A 26301-nucleotide genomic window follows, 5' to 3' on the forward strand; every position below is an offset into this window, starting at 1 on the left:
GTGTCTGAAGATGTGTTTGCTTTATGTTGTTTTATTGCACCTGTGATCCTGGGTTCCCGTGTGTTGTATGTTTGTGTGCTGAGTCCTGCTGTCTGTGGGCAGTACACCCACATGGGTTCCAGGCTTGGTTGTCTGTGGCAGGTCAGTGTGATGTTTGTGGCAAGTACCTGCCACTGCCACAGGTTGCACTTGTTCTCCCTTCCTTGCAGCTTGGCCAGTTAGACTCCTGTTCCTCCGTATCCAGAAGGAACATGATGTCTTACTCTGACTCCTAGCCTAGGGACCGGCGGAGGGCGAGTAGGGATCCGAGGTTCCTGCGCATGGGTCCTCCTACCTTCAAGGTCGGCCCATGCAGGTAGGAGTTAGGGTCAGGTTAGGGACGCTGTTAGGAGGTGACCTGCTCCCTAATCCTGTTCGTCCTGGTCAAGCAGCGACCATCATCCTCCGGCACACGGCTGAGGGTTTCCCCCATCCTCAGCCGTGACAATATCTCAGAAATCTAAGTTGACTTGCAATATAATAAAGAAAGAAGTCTGGAAGGGAAGCTCCTCCCTGTAGCCTCGGCCTCTGTAAAACTGACAGTGAGAGTTTCCTCCTAGATTTACCCCATACAAAGGAGGCTATAATAGCATGGATACGTTTAAAAAATCCCCTGGGAACTGGCGTACAGGCGTGGGACAGAAAGTATAAACCCTTGGGCAAGAGTACCATCTTTACCAGATTCAATCTACCCATAACCGACAAAGGGAGGGTGTGGCGAAACCAACCTCGCCACTGGGTTTTGGAGGGGCCTGGCTACTAGTCTCTTGCCCTAGGATTATGGCCCATACTATCTTTGAAGGAGAAAACAGACCGGCCGCACAGCTTAAATCTGTGGAATTGTTTTGGGCAGGACAGCCATGCTCGCGGCCGGCCAAATGTGACTTCCATGGAATTCGGGAACCCCTGCTCGGATCTGGGTGATTTTTGGATATGTTGTTCAGAGCTATCCATGGATGTATACATTATGGGGATATGTGGGGTTTTGGGGTGTTTTCTGTGTTTTGGGGAAAAATGTGTGTTTTCTGTCTGTGAGTGATTAAGTTAGCCTATTACGTTTGGTAATTGTATTTTGTTGATTGCGTCTCACACAATGCCAGTGTGTTAGTTAATTGTGTCTCAGACAATGCTCATTGTATTTTGTTGATTGCGTTACAGACAGAGGGAAGGGGATTTTGTGTACAATTGCTGGGAAGGTTTGGATACTGTAAATGCATGTGATTGGCTGTTTTTACAAAACCCTGTGGGTGGTAACCTTGTTGGAAGATGTGTATAAATCAATGCTTGTGTGTTCAAATAAAGAGAGTTCCTGTTTTTATACCTTCATGAAGTTTTGGCTCATGTTTGGGGAATGGGATAACTACACTCTTGGGGATTGCTATATCACAATACTCCCCTTATAAGAGTATAAGCTCTTGTAAGAGCTTGTTCCTGGTTCCTGTCTCTGCATTTAGGAGAGGTTCACCCACTGGAGCCTGGAGCCTTGTCGTAGGTCCAGGGTGGGTAGGAGACGGCGAGACCTCCATCAAGCTTCGGCGGTTCGTGGGGTCTGCAGTGCTGACTGTATCAAGTGGAGTGCTTGGAGTCCTCTGGAAGCACTAGGAGCACCTATCGACGGAGGTACCCGGTCGGGGTGCTAGGCGTTCCGTTACAGAGGGTCTCCCATGTTTTAACCTTATCTTGGAATATGGTCTCTAAGGGTTCAATATTCAATACATAGGAGAGTTGGGGCTCTTTAGTGATTATTACCCCTAAGTATTTAAACCTATCAACTACAGGCAGGTTGTTTCGGCAACTAGGCCAATCATGGTTCCAGAGTGGCATGATGGCAGACTTGCCCCAGTTTATGTGCAGCCCGGAGTATTGCCCAAAGCGCTCTATGATTTCAATAGCTCTTAGTAGAGATACTTCCGGTTCCGACATAAAGAGGATCAAGTCGTCTGCATACAGTCCAATCCTGTCTTCCCTATCTCCCTCGCAGACACCTGCATAAACTTGGTCCTGTCTAAATCTAATGGCCAGATGCTCTATGGCAATTGCAAACAGCAAAGGCGAGAGCGGGCATCCCTGCCTCGTGCCTCTGAGTAAGGGGAACCTATCAGAGTGGTAACCGTTCAGTTGGATGCTAGCAGTGGGTTTTTTATATAATATTTCTATCCATTTAATGAATTTAGGAACGAAGCCAAAGCTGCCCAGCACTGCAGTCAAAAAGGGCCATTCCAATGAGTCGAAAGCCTTGGCCGTGTCCAGTGAGGCCAAAGCCCATCTCTCCTTTTATATTTTTATTTTTAAGGTATTTATCGGACAGGGTGGATCATGTGATATATTTATAGAGCCGGTCATTACGAACCTGGCGATACCTACTATGTGTGTTTTTTCTTTCTTTTCTGTTTTTTATTATAAAATAAGGGGAAAGTGGCGTTTTTTTTTTTCTTTTTTTTACTTTATAAATTTTATTAAAGCATTTTTTTTTAACTTTTTTTTCTTTAATTTATTTCTGATGTTTAATTTTGGGGGTCTGATCCCCTCTGCAATGCATTACAATACATTTGTAATGCATTGTATTGTAATACATTGCCTGTTCGTGTACTACAGTGAGTAGTACACAAACAGGTTGCCTAGGAGACTCAGCCTGAGGCTGGATCTCCTCGGCTCCCGTAGAAGGCAGGTCCTGATGCCGTGCAAGGCATTGGGCAGCCTCTGCATGGCATCGGGTTGCCTTCTGAGACATTGAGTCCCCGCCACAGCAGCGCAGCATGCACAAACCGCGGCATAGAAGGGGTTAATCCGCCACAATCGCCAATACAGGGGGGGTCACAGGACCCCCCTCGGCATTGACCCAAGGTGCCTGCTCAATGATTTGAGCAGGCACCTTGTTCCGATCACCACCCGCCACGCGGTGGTGATCAGAAATACACAGGGCGTACAGGTAAGCCCTGTGTCCTTAAGTACCAGGACATCAGGGCGTACCTGTACGCCCTGTGTCCTTAAGAGGTTAAAGGGAACTTGTCACATTGAATATGGTCTCTGTGCTAAAGGCAGCATTTTATACAGCAGGATGAGCTGAGCAGATTGATCTATAGTTTTATGAGAAAATATTTAGTATAACTTTTAGTTTAGTATAACTTTTTAACCTAATTTTATTCATATAAATTCCTGCTCATTCTGGACTTTGAAGTCAAGGAGGTGGTCCTATCAGTGACTGACAGCCTTCCCTCTATGACTGTGTATATACAGTCAGGTCCATAAATATTGGGACATCTACACAATTCCAACATTTTTGGCTCTATACACCACCACAATGAATTTGAAATAAAACAAACAAGATGTGCTTTAACTGCAGACTGTCAGCTTTAATTTGAGGGTATTTGCATCCAAATCAGGTGAACGGTGTAGGAATTACAACAGTTTGCATATGTGCCTCCCACTTATTAAGGGACCAAAAGTAATGGGACAATTGGCTTCTCAGCTGTTCCATGGCCAGGTGTGTGTTATTCCCTCATTATCCCAATTACAATGAGCAGATAAAATGTCCAGAGTTCATTTCAAGTGTGCTATTTGCATTTGGAATCTGTTGCTGTCAACTCTCAAGATGAGATCCAAAGAGCTGTTACTATCAGTCTAGTAACCCATCATTAGGCTGAAAAAACTAATCAAACCCATCAGAGAGATAGCAAAAACATTAGGTGTGGCCAAAACAACTGTTTGGAACATTCTTAAAAAGAAGGAACGCATCGGTGAGCTCAGCAACACCAAAAGACCCGGAAGACGACGGAAAACAACTGTGGTGGATGACCAAAGAATTATTTCCCTGGTGAAGAAAACACCCTTCACAACAGTTTGCCAGGTCAAGAACACTCTCCAGGAGGTATGTCTATGTGTGTCAAAGTCAACAATCAAGAGAAGACTTCACCAGAGTGAATACAGAGGGTTCACCACAAGATGTAAACCATTGGTTAGCCTCAAAAACAGGAAGGCCAGATTAGAGTTTGCCAAACAAAATCTCAAAAAGCCTTCACAGTTCTGGAACAACATCCTATGGACAGATGAGACCAAGATCAACTTGTACCAGAGTGATGGGAAGAGAAGAGTATGGAGTAGGAAAAAAACTGCTCATGATTCTAAGCATACCACCTAATCAGTGAAGCATGGTGGTGGTAGTGTTATGGCCGTGGGCATGTATGGCTGCCAATGGAACTGGTTCTCTTGTATTTATTGATGATGTGACTGTTGACAAAAGCAGCAGATGATTTCTGAAGTGTTTCAGGCAAATTATCTGCTCATATTCAGCCAAAATGCTTCAGAAATCATTGGTCGGTGCTTAACAGTGCAGATGGACAATGACCCAAAGCATACTGCAAAGCAACCAAAGAGTTTTTTTAAGGGAAAGAAGTGGAATTTTATGCAATGGCCTAGTCAATCATCTGACCTGATCCGATTGAGCATGCATTTCACTTGCTGAAGACAAAACTGAAGGGAAAATGCCCCCAAGAACAAGCAGGAACTGAAGCCAGTTGCAGTAGAGGCCTGGCAGAGCATCACCAGAGATGAAACCCAGCGTCTGGTGATGTCTATGGTTCCAGACTTCAGGCTGTAATTGACTGCAAAGGATTTGCAACCAAGTTATTAAAAAGTATACAAGAATGGAAGGCTCAACACTGGACGGGTAGATAACGGTGGGTGCACTGCTCCCTGGGTCAACTACCCAGTAAGAATAAGCAATTGAATAAAAGGAAAAAGAGCAGGCACAACCACCTTCTGGGGTATAAATCAGCAGTTTAATTCAATAATAAAATCAATAGTACAATCCCATATCAGCAGTCACATTCAATCAATAAACACAGCATTCATATTGGGTAGCAGCAACATATAGCAGCAAAGAATAAATAGCAGCAAGAATGTAATAGCAGCAATATGTCCAATGGTAGTAGCAATATAGTCCAATATTCAACTATATCAGAATAACTCAGTCCATATGGATAAGGATCACATAAAATAATGGATATAAATGGAATGAGGTCTCCTTAGATGATAAAAAAGGTTGGAGAAAGTCCACTCCTAAATATGTGGAGTCGTAATATGGGGATCACCGTCAGAGTTTGATAGACAGCCCAAATATATGTAAATAATGGTATTTGTTCAGTATGTCACTGAAAACTCTTATCGCTTGATGTCTTCTGGCGTGTCCTGTGAATTATCTTGGCAGAGAACTGCCTACTCACGTGTATACTCGGGCACAATTCAGGAAGCGGAGAGTAAAGGCCGTTCACAGGGACGCTGATTTCACGAGGTCAGGAGCGCTCCGCTGTGTAGCTTAGTGGGTGTGTCTCGTGACTCTTTAGGTCAGGTGATCTTGACAACAAATCAGATGGTCCCGGTCAGGTGATCCACAGGTCCTATGCGTTATGGAGAACTGTTGTAAGGTTTCTTCTTTTTGTGCGCACAATGTCTTTATACTTTAGTCCGGACCGGTAACAAAAAATGTAGAAGCCGCAGTTCGCTGGTGGCTAGACGCGTTTTGAGGCTACTTGCCTCTTCTCAGTAGCTCCGGAACTGCGATCCTCCGATCATTTATATAGGGCTTCTTGATTGGGCTTCAGATTAAAACACGGATTAAATTCCATGTATGTAAAAAATGGATTCCATGTATATAAGAAATGGTATGGATAAATGTCCATACAGACATGGTTAAAATAAGGTAGAGTATAATATAATAAACAGACAAATGACTTATATATATATATATATATATATATATATATATATAATATAAAAACTAAGGGTGGTATAGGGCTTCCATTAATACTATACAGATAATAAATATTCATAAATTATTCCCAGGACTGTTGCGATTTTTTTTTGCGTTTTCTCTGCATTATTCTCTAATATATAATGTTTGTTCTTTTTTCGCAACAGTCTGGGAATGTTTTATGAATATTTATTATCTGTATAGTATTAATGGAAGCCCCTATACTATCAAACTCTTGACGTGTTCCCCATATTACGACTCCCGTATTAGGAGTGGGGACTTTCTCCAACTTTTTTTTATCATCTAAGGAGACCATATTCTAATTATATCGTTATTTTATGGGATCCTTTATCCATATGGACTGAGTTATTCTGATATAGTTGAATATTGGACTATATTGCTACTACCATTGGACATATTTCTGCTATTACATTCTTGCTGCAATTTTATTCTTGCTGCTATATTGTTGCTGCTACCCCAATATGAATGCTGTGTTTTATGATTGAATGTGACTGCTGATATGGGATTGTACTATTCATTTTATTATTGAATTAAACTGCTGATTTATACCCCAGAAGGTGGTTGTGCAAGCTCTTTTTCCTTTTATTCAAGTATTAAAAGTGAAAGTTTGATTTATTGATTATTATCTGTCCCATTACTTTTGGTTTCTTAACAAATGGGAGGCACATATGCAAACTGTTGTAATTCCTACACCCGTTCACCCTGATTCGGATGTAATACCTCAAATTAAAGTGACAGTCTGCAGTTAATGCACATCTTGTTCGTTTCATTTCAAATCCCATTGTGGTGGTGTATAGAGCCAAAAATGTTTAAAATTGTGTTGATGTCCCAATAATTATGGACCCTGACTGTAGAGGATAGCGGTCAATCACTGATAGGAACCGGCTCCTTGACTTCAAAGCCCAGACTGAGGAGGAATTTAACTGAACGAAATACAAGTTATAATGAATCTTTTTCCAGACTTTAAAAACTATACATCAACCTGCTCAGCTCTTCCTGCTCTATAACTTGCTGCCTTCAGCTCAGACACCATGTTCACATGACAGATTCTCTTTAAGGTTCCCTTTGCACAGGCCGACTGAGCAGGCTATTACTGGGAACCGATAATTCCCAATAATGCCTGTTAGAGGAAGTGAGGGCTGCATTACATCCCTTTACACAGCATGATCTGCTGTCCAGGAGGTATCATTTTGGGTGTCACATTAATGATGCATTCCAGCAATGACCAAGTCCTTGCTCTTTCATCAGGTGATCAGTGACACACTAACACAAGCCAAATATTTGGGAAAGAGCCTTTGTATGAACATTTGTTCTCATCATCAGTCCAATAATCGGCCACGGTTTAAACTGTAAAAAGAAAAACAGATCCATTTTAACCCCCATTTGTCTGAATGAGTTATTTGAGCCAACAGTTGTGCTTAGTTGTGTCCATTCTGTCAGATTCATTTATATTTTGATGGGAAAAAAGTGCCATCTGCTATATTTTTGTGTTTTTACCCTCACAAAAAAATAGCAGAAACATGATGAAAGGAGCCTTCTATTTTTTTTTTCCATTGAGGTCAATGAATGAAACAGAAACGGGTTGTTCTATTTGTATCTGTCATTCAGTGGGGAAGATTTATCAAACTGGTGTAAGCAAAACTGGCTTAGTCGCCCATAGGAACCAATCAGACTCCACCTTTTGTTTTTCACAGTTCCTTTGAAAAATTTAAAGTGGAATCTAATTGGTTGCTAAGGGGCAACTAAATTAGTTCTTACTTTAAACCAGTATCACCAAGTATCTTTAACTGATATGATTTCTCTCATGGAACAGAAATACAGAAAACAAAAAAGCGATGTAAATGCCTAATAGTGTAATATTACAGGATGTATAGTGCAGATGTTATTTGATTAAATGATGCCATCTATACACGAAACTTTGAAAGGCAAGATGGAAGGCAGAAGATCAGGGGTTACTGGAGAAGTGTCAAATCATATAAACGATTTCTGTGTAGCGTAAGGGAACCCCAATTGCCATACACTGGGAAACCAATTTCATTTTATATAAAACATTTCTGTTCATGATGTTGTTTGTACTCTAACAGAAAAGTGTGACCTGCCAGTTGCGGGTCATGCTGGTTGGACATGTCATGTGGTGAGCTTTATGCCCTGCTTTCTTGTGATGGTTTATTGCTAGAGCAGATGACCCCCTGGAGATGGCAGAATCATAAAATTGTTTACTAGCTTTATCTTTCAGTTTCTCATAATATTTTTCATGTTTTTCAGAGACAGATCCGAATAGTGGCAGCTACCAATAATCTGTCCAGTGGACGAGCTACTACAGTTGTGTCAGTCAGATCACTATAGGTAAGAAACAAAGAGGTCAACATAAAAAAGGAAAACAAAAAAGATCAGTACATTCTTAAAGGGGCTTCCGGATCACTGTGGCTGCACAAAAACTACTCAATTACACCACAGTACACACCTGTGGGAGAAATTTGTAATGTACTTTTCATCCCAAACTTGTGTGGATCAGCCTCCTGAGAATCCAGTCCTGTGATGCTCTCTACTGAAAATCCAGTTTCTGCCAACATCGCATCCTTTACCAGGTTTCCAGCATGGACTATGGATGCGATATCACTTCCACTGTGCATGGGCAGGACTATTCCTTGTTCTTGTGCATGTGCAGATGAGGTGGATTCAGTAGTACGTGATGTGCCAAGGAGAGGAATAGTTCGGCCCTGTCCACAGTGGAAGACGACATCATGTCCATAGCCCCAGGAAACTGGTAAAGAATGTGACATCAGCTGAGGCTGGGATTTTCAGAAGAAGAGCATAACATGACTGGGTTCCTAGGAGGGCCAAATCCATGCAACCTTCAACTGGTAAAGTATATTAGTCAGCATTATTTTGACACTAAAACAGCACATTGATGTGTTAGGCTAGTCAAAATAACGGTGTCTATAACTGTACATGTGTGTACTGTGTGGTTAAGGTAGCTTTGATGGAACCGCTGGGTGTCGGAAAACCCCTTTAACAATACATTTTGAAACAATAATATATTAGGAAACTACTAAGTTTTGCAGTAGCATATGTATGTACTTTTTTTAACAGATTGGGATGCTTTTGGCCCATAAAAGACATGATTAAAATAGAAAGTTAAAGAGGAGTGAAGAGCCAGTAAATGCCATATTGTGTGTATTCTATCCATCCACCTAGGTTTTTTTCCAGAGCATGACAGTAAGTAACAGTACGGTATGCATTTAATTCCACTGTGTACTATTGGATTGTAGCTGGGGAGTTGTGTTATGTTCTCATTTTCCCACTGAAGTGGCTACTTGCTGAGATTAACTTTTGGAGCAACACATTTTGTAAGTATTGCTGGTCACTTTAATCCTTTCATACATTGTAAAATTAAAGCTTAATCCTATTGCCATATATAACTTCTCCCACATTCACTAAGAGGTGAACAGCTGAAAGGAAATTTGTATCAGTTTCTTCACAATGTCATATTTCTAACATGCCCCAAAGACACCAAAATATAATTGATTGGGGAAGGAGAGTGCATAGACCCTCAATAACACTACAAAGGGACTGTGCACTTCTTCTAAATATAATGCTTGTTTTAAAGGGGCACACTGTAGCTTTACACTCCTGGGGCCAGTGCAAACAGTAACCCCACCTACCATGTGCCATTTATAATGGTATAAAATCATATCCCAAATGAAGAAATCCAGAGCACTCACCCATCCAGCAGTAAAACTATTTATTCAGCAATTTTCATATGGTGGACAACAGGCCAACAGCCCTGTCATGTGATTCCATGCTTCTTCAAGGTGTGTATAATGTTGCCTTTTTATATGACGATGTGCTTTTGGTTATCTTGTCCTGGAAAACTCCTACTCTCTGCACCCCCTATAGCTACACCCTCAGTCTGCTCAGCTCACATTGACTTTGCTTGAGAGCAATGTTTTAGGCCATGGCTTCAATTCACTCTTACATAAAGATGAACACAAACCAACAAAAGCACAACCAGGGCAAAATTATGATGTTGATTGAATATAAGCTTCGGCATTCACACCTCTATACTTGCAAAAAATGTATAGAAATGAAAAAAAAAAAAAACTTAACATCAAATTGTATGAAGTTCTTTCACAATAAGTAAAGCACTGAGCAATAAGCCAGAGAAAAGAAGGAAATACAAAACTGCACATTAGTAACTGGTCCATGTAAAGGGCCAAATCAAAACTGTGGTAAAGGAAGTTCCAGCATGGACAAAGTCATGTCCTTCACAACCTCAGCCTTTAGTCAAATTAGATTAAAAAAACAATATGAGAGAACCTCTCGCTGAGCAGAATAGAGTTTTGTGGTCTGCTGTGCATCTATAGATATACACGTTACAATTCAAAATTGAAAAGAGGACCACAAATAAAGGAGAAAATGATTTAGCAGCCTAGACAGAAGCTCTGAGCGTAATAAACCCAGCAATGTGCTGCCATACTATGTGCCAGTTTAGTGGTTAACCTGATTACAGACTTCAGAAAGCAAAAACCAACTATAAAGAACATAAAATAATAAAATATATGACAATACATATCCATGTAATTATTGGAGTCTTTCTACAATACCAATAACATGATTCAATCCAAAGTAAAATACTGCTAAGACTGTTAAAATTGTTTCCTAAGGGACATAAATGATCATAATTCTGACATAGATCTCAACTGCACTTGCCAAATGCAGAATTCTAATAATTTGCTTCCTAAATTTTAGGTTTTGAAGTTAATGGACCAGTTGCAATAGGAATCTCACATTGGAAACCTCCATATGTTCACAATGAAACATACCATCCATTTGAACAATCCCCACATGATCCCTGAAGTCCCAGCAGCTCCAATGTCTTGCTCCTTTCTTACACAGTTGGATTTATCAGATCTTTGTCATGTCCAACCTCCCTGTCCATTATTCCTGCAGTCCCTTGCAGCAGCAGCTAAGATAACTCTAAGTCAAGACTCAGAAGCTAATCGGGGTAAGGCTTTATATTTCTTCATAGACCTGTACTATGGTACTTGATATGAGTAGTGTTGGTTACTCATGTATGGAACTGCTATTGAGAAAAAGTGGAGGGGTTGTCCACATTTAGGTGTTACCCCTGAAGCAGTTTTCATAACTAGACCTACCATCTTTGTACTTGATTCATTTAAAGCTAATACTAAACAATTGTGACAAAAACTGTATTTACATGCCGTCTCAGTCACAAACAAAATTAAAAGTTTCACTGACATTAAAGGAATGCATCATCAGAAAATGACCTATTATTTAAATCAAGCTTTTCTGTTAACCAGTTCCCGACCACTCATAGACTATATACTTCTGGGTGGTCGGACTCTGCACGGATGTTTTAAAAACATCTGTACAGAGATCAGACCTACACGCTAATTGTGCAGCTGCTGGAGGGGGAGCCCGCTGTCAGTGACAGCAAGGCCCCCCATAGAGAAGGCTGGCGCAGTTTTTCACCCATCCCTGACTTCCATATCCTTCTATACACAGGCCACAATGAGCACTGTGTATAGAGATAGAATGCAATGCCACTTCCTGATCTGGTCCCAGGGCCAGAATTCTACCCACTTCCATGTGACTGTCAGGAGTCTGCACAGAGAAATCAGCAATAAAAAAAAAGTTATGTTAAATGCCCCCCAAAGGTCTTGGCATGACCTTATGGGGGACACAAGTGTAAAATAAAAAAAGGGTTTTTATAAAAAATAAAAGTTTAAAGTTAAAAAATCTTTCCCTTCATCTAACCCATTTATTATAAAAAAAATAGAAAAAATATAAATATTGAGATATTAGGTATCGCCGCTTCCATAACAACCAGCTTAATTAAAACAATCACATGATCTCCCATGTCAGGTGAACACCATAAAAAAATAATAAAGTTGTATGTACCCCAAAATGGTACCAATGAGAACGTCACCTTATCCTGCAAAAAATCAAAGCCCCCACACAAGACAATTACGATACAGATATGGCTTTTTGAAAATGGAGACACAAAAACATGATTTTATTTTTCAAAAATGATTTTATTGTGTAAAAATTGCAAAACAAACAAAAATTAAATAAAAAATAATTAGCATCTCTGTAATCGTACTGACCAGCACAATAAAGGTAACATGTTGTTTTTTCCCCCACAGTGCACGGTGTACCCCAAAAGCAGTGCTGCCTTTTCTTTATCCTCCTTCCAAAAGCAAAATAAAAAAAATCCATCACATAGCTTATCAAGAGAAAAATAAAAAAACATATTCTTCAGGCAGAATCTTGCCCTCCAAAAAACCATATGGAGTTCCTTTCCTTCTGAGCCCTGCGGTGTGCCCACACAGCAGTTATATGGGGTATCTTTTGAAACCTGGATAATCATGGTAATAAATATTGAGTTTTTTTTTGCTGTTTAACCCTTGATTTGCTACACAAAAAGTACAGTCGTGGCCAAAAGTTTGAGAATGACACAAATATTAGTTTTCACAAAGTTTGCTGCTAAACTGCTTTTAGATCTTTGTTTCAGTTGTTTCTGTGATGTAGTGAAATATAATTACACTCACTTCATACGTTTCAAAGGCTTTTATCGGACAATTACATGACATTTATGCAAAGAGTCAGATTTGCAGTGTTGGCCCTTCTTTTTCAGGACCTCTGCAATTCGACTGGGCATGCTCTCAATCAACTTCTGGGCCAATTCCTGACTGATAGCAACCCATTCTTCATATACACTTCTTGGAGTTTGTCAGAATTAGTGGGTTTTTGTTTGTCCACCCGCCTCTTGAGGATTGACCACAAGTTCTCAATGGGATTAAGATCTGGGGAGTTTCCAGGCCATGGACCCAAAATGTCAACGTTTTGGTCCCGAGCCACTTAGTTATCACTTTTGCCTTATGGCACGGTGCTCCATCGTGCTGGAAAATGCATTGCTCTTCACCCAAACTGTTGTTGGATTGTTGGAGAAGTTGCTCGTTGGAGGGTGTTTTGGTACCACTCTTTATTAATGCTGTGTTTTTTGGGCAAATTGTGAGTGAGCCCACTCCCCTTGGATGAGAAGCAACTCCACACATGAATGGTCTCAGGATGCTTTACTGATGGCATGACACAGGACTGATGGTCGCGCTCACCTTTTCTTCTCCCGAACAAGCCTTTATCAGATGCCCCAAACAATCGGAAAGAGTCTTCATCGGAGAATAGGACTTTGCCCCAGTCCTCAGCAGTCCATTCACCATACTTTCTGCAGAAGATCAATCTGTCCCTGATTTTTTTTTGGAGAGAAGTGGCTTCTTTGCTGCCCTTCTTGACACCAGGCCATCTTCCAAAAGTCTTCGCCTCACTGTGCGTGCAGATGCGCTCACACCTGCCTGCTGCCATTCCTGAGCAAGCTCTGCACTGGTGGCACTCCGATCCCGCAGCTGATCTCTTTAGGAGACGATCCTGGCGCTTGCTGGACTTTCTTGGACGCCCTGAAGCCTTCTTAACAAGAATTTAACCTCTTTCCTTGAAGTTCTTGATGATCCTATAAATTGTTGATTGAGGTGCAATCTTAGTAGCCACAATATCCTTGCCTGTGAAGCCATTTTTATGCAATGCAATGATGGCTGCACACGTTTCTTTGCAGGTCACCATGGTTAACAATGATTTCAAGCATCACCCTCCTTTTAACATGTCAAGTCTGCCATTTTAACCCAATCAGCCTGACATAATGATCTCCAGCCTTGTGCTCGTCAACATTCTCACCTGAGTTAACAAGACAATTACTGAAATGATCTCAGCAGGTCCTTTAATCACAGCAATGAAATGCAGTGGAAAGTTTTTTTTGGGGATTAAGTTAATTTTCATGGCAAAGAAGGACTATGCAATTCATCTGATCATCTTCATAACATTCTGGAGTATATGCAAATTGCTATTATAAAAACTTAAGCAGCAACTTTTCCCAATTTCCAATATTTATGTAATTCTCAAAACTTTTGGCCACGACTGTAGATTAAGATGGAAAATCCTGTGGAACACCTAAAGGGTTAAAAAAGTTTCTAAAATCAGTTCTAAAAATAGTTTTAAGGAGTGGTACTTTTTAAAATGTCATTTATCAGTGGTTTCTATTAAGTTAGCCCTCAAAGTCACTTCAAAACTGAATTGGTCCTTAAAAAGTCAGTTTGGTACATTTTCTTTAAAATTAGAAAAATAACTTTCTGAGCCTTCTAATGTCCTAATAAAATGATGTTTACAAGGTATGACTGTCTTAAAGGAGTTGTCTCATCATAGACAATGGGGGGCATATCGCTAGGATATGCCCCCATTGTCTTATAGGTGCGGGTCCCACCGCCTATATCGAGATCGGAGCCCCACAAGTTGGTGGCTGGTGGACTCCGGTCCGGCCACCACCAAGCCCGCTCCCCATAGAAGTGAATGGGAGCGTACCCCCGCTATGGGGCGGATGCGCATGCACAGGTGCGCCCTCGTTTCATCTTGCGGGTCTCCGTTCTCGATATAGGTGTGGGACCCACACCTATATGACAATGGGGGCATATTCTAGGCGGATATGCCCCATTGTCCATGATGAGACAACCCCTTTAAATTCTAACCTTAAAAAATTGGTAATTTTTGCTAATTTTTCTGTATAGTTTGGATTTTTATTATAAATAAAGGTAAACCCAAATTTACCACTAACCATGAAGTATGATGTGTCACGAGAAAACAGTCTCAGAATCACTTGGATAAGTAAAAGCATTACAAAGTTATTTCTACATAAAGCAAAACATGTCAGATTTGCAAAATGGTCAGGAAGGTGAAAACTGCCCGATCTGGAAGTGGTTAAACACATTTTTATAAGAACTTTGGTGATATTATTTTTAATTTTCCATGTCACAATATTTAAGGTTAACTTTCATATTTTCATTTAAAAAAATCTATTTTAGCATATGTTACTGCTGCAGCAGCATTATGCATAAAGCGATCTTTAGTTTCTTCACATACCACTGTTTTCCTTGTGTTTTCCCCTTAGTTACGGCTGTTTTGAATCCTACATTATGAGGATCTTCTCAAGTTGGCTCCTCTGCCAGTTCTCTGAGGCCAAAACTGCATTCCCTCAGGTCACATACAAACTTGCTGTAGCCAGCAGCTTCCTGCCAGCCAATCAGATTGGATTACTGAGAGACACGCCTCCTCACTCTGAAGCCTAAAGCAGGCATGCAGTGTGAAGGACCGCCCCTCTGTTTTCCTAGCCGGAGACAGACAAGCCATAGCAACGGTCTTTTAAGGGAGCAGTGGAAAGGGACAGGAGACATTAATGAAAGCTGTTATTATAAGGTAATTACAGATCTTTTGGCAATCATTGACAGACTAACTCAGGCCTAGCTCTAATAAACTAGCAAATAAAAAAAAAAATATGACAGTTATCCTTTTAAAAAATGCTAAAATCCTGCAGTTTTCGTGCTGACCCACTAAGTCTAATATAGGTGCCTCTATCATTACAGACAGGATTAGAATGAAAGATAACACCTCCATATAGATAACACAGGATCCACCATTCAAAATGTCCACAATTCAAAATGTCACAGCTTACCTACTCCCTCTTGACTCTCCAATAGAAATCAATGAGGTCCCCTCCTGTTCATGGTTGCTGCTGTAAAGCATATCTCTAACTGCTGTTAACATTAGCTCAGGCTCATGTTCAGAAATAGAATAACAACATTTCTAATCATAAAATAAAAAGAGATTATAAAAAAGGATATGTGTAACTATTTGGTTTTCACTAACAGAAAGGAAACCTGTCAGCTCTAGTATGCTGCTGTAACTGAGGGCAGCATAGTATAGTGACAGACCCATTAATTTCAGCTGGCTGTCACGTCTGTTCTAAAATTCAGTACTTTATCAGTACTGACAGGGCGAACCTCACAACTCGTGACAGCGCTATGAGGGTAGATGAGTCCGATGAGACTTGTGGCCCCGCCTTACCCTGTATCCTGCCAATGGCAGGTTTCTTTCATGTTAAGCTTAAGAAACTAAGCTGACAGCCATGGGCAGGAGGTCGCGAGGGCAGACCATGAGTCTCATCGGACTCATCTCCTCTCACAGCGCTGGCGCACTGCGTTCACCCTGTCAGTATTAATAAAGTACTGAAGTCCAAAAGTGAAAGCCCGCTGAAATCAGTGGGTCTGTCACTATGCTATGCTACTGTAACGGATCCGCTTCCGTTAATGGACGCTTCCTAGCTTGCACCGAGGACCACAAGCACCGCACTGGACACCACAACCACCTCAGACTCCACAACCGCCGTAGCTTAACTGGAGCCGCGCCGTCTTCCTTCCACCCTGAATGAACCTCCAGCATTCAGGGCCGTGTGGGAAAGATCTCTCCTCCAGGGAATATGCAGAGCATAGCAATCCCCAGCGTGATACAGCAATTCCCTCCAATAACGAGACGAGGCTGCGTTTTGAAGGGTTAGAAAAACATGAACTGAGCTGAACATGAACTCTTTATTGAGGGCTACCCGCCCGTATTTATGCAGGTCCCCACAATGCATCATGGTCTCCTCCTCTCTGCCTGGAGACACCCGAAGTGCAATTCAATTATCTCCTAGGACAAAGGGAGATCACCAATACACATGCGGGAACAATAGGAGAGGAATCCCCACCCAAATACACAAAATCCTCTCTTCTGTCTGTGATATAATTATGGATTAACATAACTATCACAGACAGTAAAAATACAGTTTTTAAACATACACTGTAACTTTAAAACCATACATTCCATCTCATAAAAATTACATATTTAAACTCAGCTTACATCAAACATAAACACTTCCAAAAATCAAATCCCTCCAGCGGATCAAAAGTTTAGTGGAAGTCCTTTATGACCGACCGCAAGCACAATTTCCTGCCCAAAACAGTTCCATAGATTCTTTAGTATACACCGCTGACCGCGTTCGGTCCTAAGAACAGTCCAGACATGCGGCATAGTTCTGTTCTTGAAGGGGTAATATGTCCCGGAGCCATAGTCGTAGGGCAGGAGGCTAGCCATAAGTCCTCTACAATGCCCAGTGGCAAATGGCAGTTTGTCACACATCTCCCCTTTGGGGGGAAGACTAACCAGGCACCTGACCTTCTGTCGGTCAGTGCCTCCGTTAGTCGATCCACCAACCCACAGTAACCAGATGCCCGAGTAGCCCACCCACAACAAACAGGTACAAGGGTGACCCACCCACAAGAAACAGTTACTGCACCTGGGTATTTTGCTGTGGTGATGGGGCAACATGCTGTGGGGACTTGAGGGAGGGCAGAGGCCGACTGCACTCTGCCCAGCTGTCAGCTCTTCTGCTGGGGTGCTGAGACCATAGTCCGGCTCAGTAGCCAGAGGAACATGGGAGTCAACAGGGGTTAACATCGCCTCTGTTAACCCTGAGGCCACGTTAGGAGTTAACTGGGGAGGGGAATTTGTACTCACCCCCTCCTCCTGTTGTCCTGGTGAGGGTAGTGGGGGATCTGGACAGGCTGTCCAGCATCCCGGTAGGTCAGGCGCAGAGACCACGGTCCCATCTGTGCCGTCTGGGCGATTGGTGTCTCCCCTTGTTAGGGTAAGCTGCCGCTGGGGAGAGAGGGTGCTTCGCTCCTCTCCCTGAAACACAGGCTGCCGCTGGGGAGGAAGGACGACACCTTCAGCTCCCTGGGGTACACACTGCCGCTGGGGGGGAAGGAGGACACCTTCAGCTCCCTGGGGTTCACACTGCCGCTGGGGGGGAAGGACGACACCTTCGGCCCCCTGGGGTCCACACTGCCGCTGGGGAGGAAGGACGACACCTTCAGCTCCCTGGGGTACACACTGCCGCTGGGGGGGAAGGAGGACACCTTCAGCTCCCTGGGGTTCACACTGCCGCTGGGGGGGAAGGACGACACCTTCGGCCCCCTGGGGTACACACTGCCGCTGGGGAGGAAGGACGACACCTTCAGCTCCCTGGGGTTCACACTGCCGCTGGGGGGGAAGGACGACACCTTCGGCCCCCTGGGGTACACACTGCCGCTGGTGGGGAAGTACGTCACCTTCAGCTCCCTGGGGTTCACACTGCCGCTGGGGGGGAAGGACGACACCTTCGGCCCCCTGGGATTCACACTGCCGCTGGGGGGAAGGACGACACCTTCGGCCCCCTGGGGTTCACACTGCCGATGGGGGGGAAGGACGACACCTTCGGCCCCCTGGGGTACACACTGCCGCTGGGGGGGAAGGACGACACCTTCGGCCCCCCTGGGGTACACACTGCCGCTGGGGGGGAAGGACGACACCTTCGGCCCCCTGGGGTACACACTGCCGCTGGGGGGAAGGACGACACCTTCGGCCCCCTGGCGTACACACTGCCGCTGGGGGGGAAGGACGACACCTTCGGCCCCCTGGGGTACACACTGCCGCTGGGGGGGAAGGAGGACACCTTCAGCTCCCTGGGGTTCACACTGCCGCTGGGGGGGAAGGACGACACCTTCGGCCCCCTGAGGTTCACACTGCCGCTGGGGGGGAAGGACGACACCTTCGGCCCCCTGGGGCTCACACTGCCGCTGGGGGGGAAGGACGACACCTTCGGCCCCCTGGGGTACACACTGCCGCTGGGGGGGAAGGATGACACCTTCAGCCCCCTGGGGTACACACTGCCGCTGGGGGGGAAGGACGACACCTTCGGCCCCCTGGGGTCCACACTGCCGCTGGGGGGAAGGACGACACCTTCGGCCCCCTGGGGTACACACTGCCGCTGGGGGGGAAGGACGACACCTTCGGCCCCCTGTAACTCACGTTTTTGCTGGGGCGCAGGGACGGAATACTTTGCCATCTCTGCCCGATATTCTGCTTCCTGCTGCAGATACTCCGCCAGTTCTCTCCTCACTTCCGGTACAATTTCCTAGGTTAGGTGGGGCCCGTAGATAGCCAACCGCCTCTTCAGCATAGCGTCAAACCGTACGTGACTATACCAATAGTCCAGTTTTGCTTGGTGTTCCCAGGATGCTGCTCCTCGCACTAGGGAAGCCATCCCACTGCTGCCACCAATGTAACGGATCCGCTTCCGTTAATGGACGCTTCCTAGCTTGAACCGAGGACCACAAGCACCGCACTGGACACCACAACCACCTCAGACTCCACAACCGCCGTAGCTTAACTGGAGCCGCGCCGTCTTCCTTCCACCCTGAATGAACCTCCAGCATTCAGGACCGTGTGGGAAAGATCTCTCCTCCAGGGAATATGCAGAGCATAGCAATCCCCAGCGTGATACAGCAATTCCCTCCAATAACGAGACGAGGCTGCGTTTTGAAGGGTTAGAAAAACATGAACTGAGCTGAACATGAACTCTTTATTGAGGGCTACCCGCCCGTATTTATGCAGGTCCCCACAATGCATCATGGTCTCCTCCTCTCTGCCTGGAGACACCCGAAGTGCAATTCAATTATCTCCTACGACAAAGGGAGATCACCAATACACATGCGGGAACAATAGGAGAGGAATCCCCACCCAAATACACAAAATCCTCTCTTCTGTCTGTGATATAATTATGGATTAACATAACTATCACAGACAGTAAAAATACAGTTTTTAAACATACACTGTAACTTTAAAACCATACATTCCATCTCCATAAAAATTACATATTTAAACTCAGCTTACATCAAACATAAACACTTCCAAAAATCACACAAATCCCTCCAGCGGATCAAAAGTTTAGTGGAAGTCCTTTATGACCGACCGCAAGCACAATTTCCTGCCCAAAACAGTTCCATAGATTCTTTAGTATACACCGCTGACCGCGTTCGGTCCTAAGAACAGTCCAGACATGCGGCATAGTTCTGTTCTTGAAGGGTAATATGTCCCGGGGCCATAGTCGTAGGGCAGGAGGCTAGCCATAAGTCCTCTACAATGCCCAGTGGCAAATGGCAGTTTGTCACACAATTGTGAGGGGGCATCTCAGGTGCATCTCAATAGATTAGAATAACTGTGAAAAGTTCATTTATTTCAGTAATTCAGTTCAAAAAGTGAAACTCATACATTATATAGATTCACTACGCACAGTGATCTAGTATTTATTTATTTTAATGTTGATGATTACTGCTTACAGCTAATGAAAGCCAAAAAGTCAGTATCTCAGAAAATTAGATTATTGTGGGGATGGGGATGACGTGATGGCGTAGGAGGAGCTGCGCTGCGCCTCTCCTCCTCTCTCCCTATCTGCCACGCCAAGCTCCGTCGTTTCCATGTGATAGAGCTGCCTGTGTTGGAGTGCCGGAGGTGTTGCTCCGGGCTAGATGGATAAACTGTCAGGGTGCTGCCGCTTCGGTCAGATGGTCTTCCTTGTCCTGGAGCGGTCCTGGGCGTCTATGTGTTCCCCTTGTTTCTCCTTACCCCGCTCCCTGCAAGCCCTGAAGGTCCAGACCTGAGTCTCTCCTGTCCACCCCTGCTTCCATGCTTCTCCCTGGCTTAATCCACCTTCGTTGTGACCTCCGTCCCCCTCCTTCTCCTCTCTGCTGGTAAGAGCTATATGTATGTCAGCACTTCATTACAGCTTGCCCTGGATCTTAACTTTTTTTTTTCCCCTGTTACTTAATTTGTGGTGGGGCTGATCGAGACAAACTATTGCGGACCTTTTTGCTTACTATGAGAAGAGAGTGGAGACCTGTTAAAGCGGGTCTGGTTTGATTCTGTTGTTTTTGGACTCTCTTGTGTTGCCTCCAGGACTTCTCTCCCCTCTTTCTGCTCCCTAATATCAACGGAGGAGTGAGTTATATAGAGGAGAACTCTTCCGAATAATTTATTAAACATAAATGAAAATAAAAAAAAGGAAAGGGGGAAGGAAAGGGAAAAAGGAAAAAAAGGAGAAAAGGGGAGAATAAAGAATGAGAAAAGAAAAAGGAAAAAATATATACATACATAGGGGAAGGGAAGCAGAGAAGGAAAAGAAAAATGGCCTCTAAGCAAAACAGGCGCTCTGCGGACTATTCGTCTTCAAAAATGGTACAGAAGCCATTGGTATCGCCTAAAATCGATCAATTTTTAAAATCTCCAAATGTAATCACAAGGGCAGGACAAAAAGGAATGTCTGATTTAAATACCCCAAAAAATGCTGGATCCAGATTGGAAGAAGTACTGGACTACGGTCCTCAGGATGAGGGGGCGGAGAAGGAAGATTTAAATGATCTGCCGATTGCGCAACATACCCCATTAAAAGAAATCTTGGCTGCGTTTAACAATAATGGAGAACTAATACAGAACATCTTGACGCGGCTTGGGACGATTCAGATAGATGTGTCCCTGATAAGAGATGATCTTACTAAAATATAAGATAGAGTTATAACTATAGAAAAATCTGTTGGGGTCTTGGAGAATGAAGCTAAAACGTCTAAAGCTGAAATCTCCATGTTGAGGACAGATGTAAACACTCTTAAAAAAAGGTGGTGGATTTGGAGGACAGGTCGAGGAGATGCAATGTAAGAATTCTGGGCGTACCTGACGGTGCTGAGGGAAAAATCGCGGTTGAAATGATACAGACTTTAATTAAGGAGAATTTTGGAAAATAATATTTTTCTTCACTATTTATGTTGGAACGGGTGCACTGGGTCCCCGGGGGCAAACCAATTCCTGGAAGGCAGCCACGGATACTACTTGCGAAGATTTTTGTTTCATGAGACAGAAATATGATTCTGAGGAGGGCAAGACAGTGTCCCCCATTCTATACAATGGGAGTAAATTGTCCTTTTTTCTGGACTTTTCTAAAGAGATCCAGGAAAGGAGATGCACCTTCATGGCAGTTAAAAAGTGGTTGCAAGAAAAGGACATTAAGTACTCGTTTGTCTATCCAGCGAAACTGCAGATTAAATCCAATGGTGGATCTCACCTTTTTTACACTCCGGAGTCTGTGACAGATTGGCTTGATTAGAATATTAATAACAATAGAAATAACAATAGAATGGGCACTCATATATCCAGTTCACAAGATAGGCAAAGCGACTCAAGCAATATATTAATAATATATCAATTTATTAGTTTATTTAAGACAGTATAAAAGCGGATGGGTAGCGGTAATATTATAACCATACGCAATAAGCAATGAGACCTAACCAGAGCTGTGTCCCCAATTCAAAATGTCTAAAATTCACATAAAATATATTAAAAAGGCAATTTATCCTTTTTAATATATTTTATGTGAAGGATAAATTGCCTTTTTAATATATTTTATGTGAATTTTAGACATTTTGAATTGGGGACACAGCTCTGGTTAGGTCTCATTGCTTATTGCGTATGGTTATAATATTACCGCTACCCATCCGCTTTTATACTGTCTTAAATAAACTAATAAATTTATATATTATTAATATATTGCTTGAGTCGCTTTGCCTATCTTGTGAACTGGATATATGAGTGCCCATTCTATTGTTATTACTATTGTTTTTTGGTGATTGGGTACAACACCTGTTTGGTGCACCTGGCCATCTTAAATCGGAGGTGAGCCGTCCTTAACCCTTTGTTTCACTTGATTAGAATATTATCTGAGCAGCTCTTTTGCACGTTTATTTATTTATTTTCCTTTTCTTTTTGTGGTGATATTGAGGGGGGGGGGGAACAGGGGGAGGGGTGGTCTTAGTTGAGAGATTTGTTACAAGAATGTGTCGAATCAGGAAGTTTGGGGGGAGGGTTTGTGAGATGGGTTGTGATGATTCTCCTAGGACGGGGGAGGGTGGGGGTTTGGAATTGTGAGGATCTCCTTACTATGGGAACTTCAATTGGATGACAGCTGGAATTTTTACTTGGAATGTTCAGGGTCTTAATGATAACATAAAAAGACAGGCGATCCTCGAACCTGGTTCAGAGACATCTACCAGCAATTGTTTGGTGGAGACCCACTTCACTGAGGAGTCGGCTCTGCGGTTCAGTAGGGGATGGGCTGTGCAGACTTTTCACTCCACCTTTACTAGCTACTCTAGAGGAGTTACAGTTTTAATTCATAAAGGGATTGATTTTGTCTGTGAGGCATACTCTATCGATATGCATGGGAGATTTGTTTTTCTTTATGGAAAGCATCTTGAAAGATTATGGATTTTGGCTTTTATTTACATTCCTCCCCCCTTTTCTTTATATGTACGCAATTGTTTATTAACATTTATGGATCGATAGCCTGACTGCTTCTCGTTAGTTATCGGGGACTTTAATAGCGTTATTAATCCAGAGACGGAGAGGATATCTATGGGTGGAGATATACATATCCCCGCCCAAGGGTCCCCTTTAGCACGCTTCTGTCAGGAATCGGGCTTTGTGGATATATGGGGATTTTTGGGAAAGGGCAAAAGAGTATATTCTTGTATAAGCAAGGCTGGAAATTCCATGTCCAGGATAGACTTGGCCCTGATATACAAAAACTATTTGAAACATATTAGACAGATGAAATATGAGGCCAGGTCTTTATTGGACCATGTACCCCTTTCTCTAGAATTCATTATGAGGATAATAACTATGGGGAAAGAGCCCCATTTAGGTTAAACCCCCCATTGGATCTCTATAATGGACAATCACAAATTGTTGAAACAGGAGATGGTGTGTTTTTGGGATAATAATTACAACTCTGTGAAAATCCAACTGGTATGGGATGCATTAAAGGCCTATATGAGGTGAGTATTTTTTTTTAGTAATATCAATTAATTTAAGAAAGGGATATGGTAGGAAAGAGAGAGATTTAAAAGAAGCAGCTATAGTTTCTATGAATGAATTCTCTAGGAATAAAACAACTGTAAATAGAGACATTATACAGAATACAAGTCAGGCGTATTCTGACTTTCTTCTGGAAAAGGCCCAGCAGAAACTTTTCTTTAAGGGACAAAAATACTTCTATGAATCGGATAGACCAGGGAAACTCCTGGTGAGAGTGATTTCTAACCAGGAGCAAAAAAAAGTCAGTATTTGTTCACCAGAGGGTATAATTATTGAAGATCAGGAATGTATTAAGGAAACGTTTTTGAAGCACTTTTCGGAATTATATAAGTCAGATAGGGTCATCCTAGATAAATAGATGGACTCCTATTTGGATTCTATCTCTCTCCCAGCCCTAACAGAAACCCAAAGTGAATTCCTTGACTCAGATGTTTCCCTAGAGGAGTTACAGGCAGCACTGAAGGCATGTTCTGGAAACTCCTCCCCTGGGTCCAATGGATTCCCATATGAATTCTATCGTAAATATAGAGAGGTTATTTTTCCTTATCTTTTGAAGGTGTTCATCGGATCACTGGAGGAGGGTACTTTTCCAGAATCAATGACAGAGGCTATACTAATATTAATATTGAAAAAGGGAAGGACCCCTTAGATATGGGGTCATATAGGCCAATTTCCTTACTGAACACCGATATGAAGCTCTTCTCAAGGATTTTGACGACACGCTTATCCAAGGTTATTTTATCAATTATACACCCAGATCAGAATGGGTTAATTCCCAATAAAGGTTTTCACTTTAACTTACTTGGGTTGTATGTGAATATACAATCCTCCGCGCACCCCCCCCCCCCCTTCCCGGCTCCATTCTGTCTTTAGACGCCTCCAAGGCGTTTGACAGGGTGGAGTGAAGGTTCCTATGGAAGGTCCTAGGGAAAATGGGATTTGCCACTAGATTCATAAATATGATTAAGCTTTTGTATAAGTCCCCTATTGCGAGATTGAACATCAATGGGAGTCTGACAAGGAGTTTTTCCTTGAATAGAGGAACCCGTCAAGGATGTCCATTCTCTCCATTATTTTTGATATTTATATTGAGCCTCTTGCTGCTAGGGTTAGGCAAGACACTAGGATTGAAGGGTTTGGGGCATTAGGAGTAGAGGATCGTATTTCCTTATACGCAGATGATGTCCTGTTTTTTATAAACCATACTAATATTGTTCTTCCAGAACTTATCCGAATAGTTAACTCTTTTGGTACAGTCTCGGGCCTAGACATTAACTCTTATGCCTGTAGATAGACCTGAATATTCTATTGATGGTCCTCTGAGTATGTTAAAGATTGCAGATTCATTTGAATACTTGGGCATGATGATATCTCCCAGGGTTGGAGATTTCATATCGCTCAATTTGATTCCTTTAAATAGTAAATTGAGGTTCAAAATTATGGTATGGCTTTGACTTCCTTTATCTAGAACTGACAGAATATCCCTAGTGAAGATGGTGATATTACCCCAAGTCCTTTATGTCCTTAGGAACTCTCCAATATGGATTAAGGATACATTCTTCAGAATAATTGAGAGAATCATTAATGACTTTCTGGGGAAGAAAGCGGGTAAGGCTAAAGTTGGAGTATCTCTACAAACCGATGGAGCAGGGAGGGCTAAATCTTCCCTACTTCAAGGATTATTTTATAGCTGCACAGCTATGGCTTTTTTCACAATGGGAGAAACGTTTACTTTGTTGGACCTTGGTTACTTCATATGATAATATGTTTATGCTATTGGAGTCCGGCTGGCTATCTACTATCCAACAGGAATATGGAAAGTGTAGGAAATTATTTATTAAAGCGTGGGCTACTATTAAAGGGATGGTTGGGAATAAGGGGATCTCTTTGCTGTACGCCTCTTTGGCATAATCATTGTCTACAGGAACTAGACGCTTTAGCTGGGGATAAGTATTGGCAAAAAAACAATATTTTTTATGTTGCACAGGTGGTGAGGAATGGAGTTATACTTCCTTTCTTGGAGTTGGCACAAAGGGAACATATAGATAATTTATCCTGGTTTAGGTATTTCCAGTTACGCTCTGCACTTTTTAGTGTAATGGATAAGTCTATGCTTGAGATAGACAATTCGACACCATTGAATGATTTAATAGGAAACTTGGGAAGGTCGGCCTTGGAAGGTCAAGATTTCCCAACTTTATCAATTGTTATTGGAAGCACTATTTAATAATACACACTCCCCCAGACAAAGGGCTTGGGGAGTGGATTGTTCAAAGATTAAATTAGGTGATTGGGAAAATATAGTGGGTAACATAAGATTAGTGTCTCATAACTTCAATCACGTGGTAGTTCAATTTAATATTTTACACAGAGTATACGTCACGCCAGTATGGCTTAGGCTACTTTCACACTAGCGTTCGGGGCTCCGCTTGTGAGTTCCGTTTGAAGACTCTCACAAGCGGAGCCCCGAACGGATCCGTACTGCCCCAATGCATTCTGAGTGGATGCGGATCCGCTCAGAATGCATCAGTTTGGCACCGTTTGGCCTCCGCTCCGCTCAGCAGGCGGACACCTGAACGCAGCTTGCAGCGTTTTTGTGTCCGCCTGGCCGTGCGGAGCCAAACGGATCCGTCCAGACTTACAATGCAAGTCAATGGGGACGGATCCGTTTGACATTGACACAATATGGTGCAATTTCAAACGGATCCGTCCCCCATTGACTTTCAATGTAAAGTCAGGATTATACCATCAGATCGGAGTTTTCTCCAATCCGATGGTATATTTTAACTTGAAGCGTCCCCATCACCATG

At 42.9% G+C, this 26301-nt stretch overlaps 1 protein-coding gene across 1 annotated transcript in view; it reads left to right on the forward strand.

Moving 5' to 3' along the window:
* ANO4 (anoctamin 4) overlaps nucleotides 1–26301 on the forward strand; it is a 364269-nt gene that overhangs the window by 51475 nt on the left and 286493 nt on the right. Inside the window, 5 exon segments of the mRNA XM_040415706.1 lie at nucleotides 8075–8155; nucleotides 10562–10662; nucleotides 10664–10718; nucleotides 10721–10785; nucleotides 10787–10817. Coding sequence (XP_040271640.1) covers nucleotides 8075–8155; nucleotides 10562–10662; nucleotides 10664–10718; nucleotides 10721–10785; nucleotides 10787–10817 — 333 coding nt within the window.

Source organism: Bufo bufo, chromosome 1 (assembly GCF_905171765.1).
Source record: "Bufo bufo chromosome 1, aBufBuf1.1, whole genome shotgun sequence".
NCBI lineage: Eukaryota > Metazoa > Chordata > Amphibia > Anura > Bufonidae > Bufo > Bufo bufo.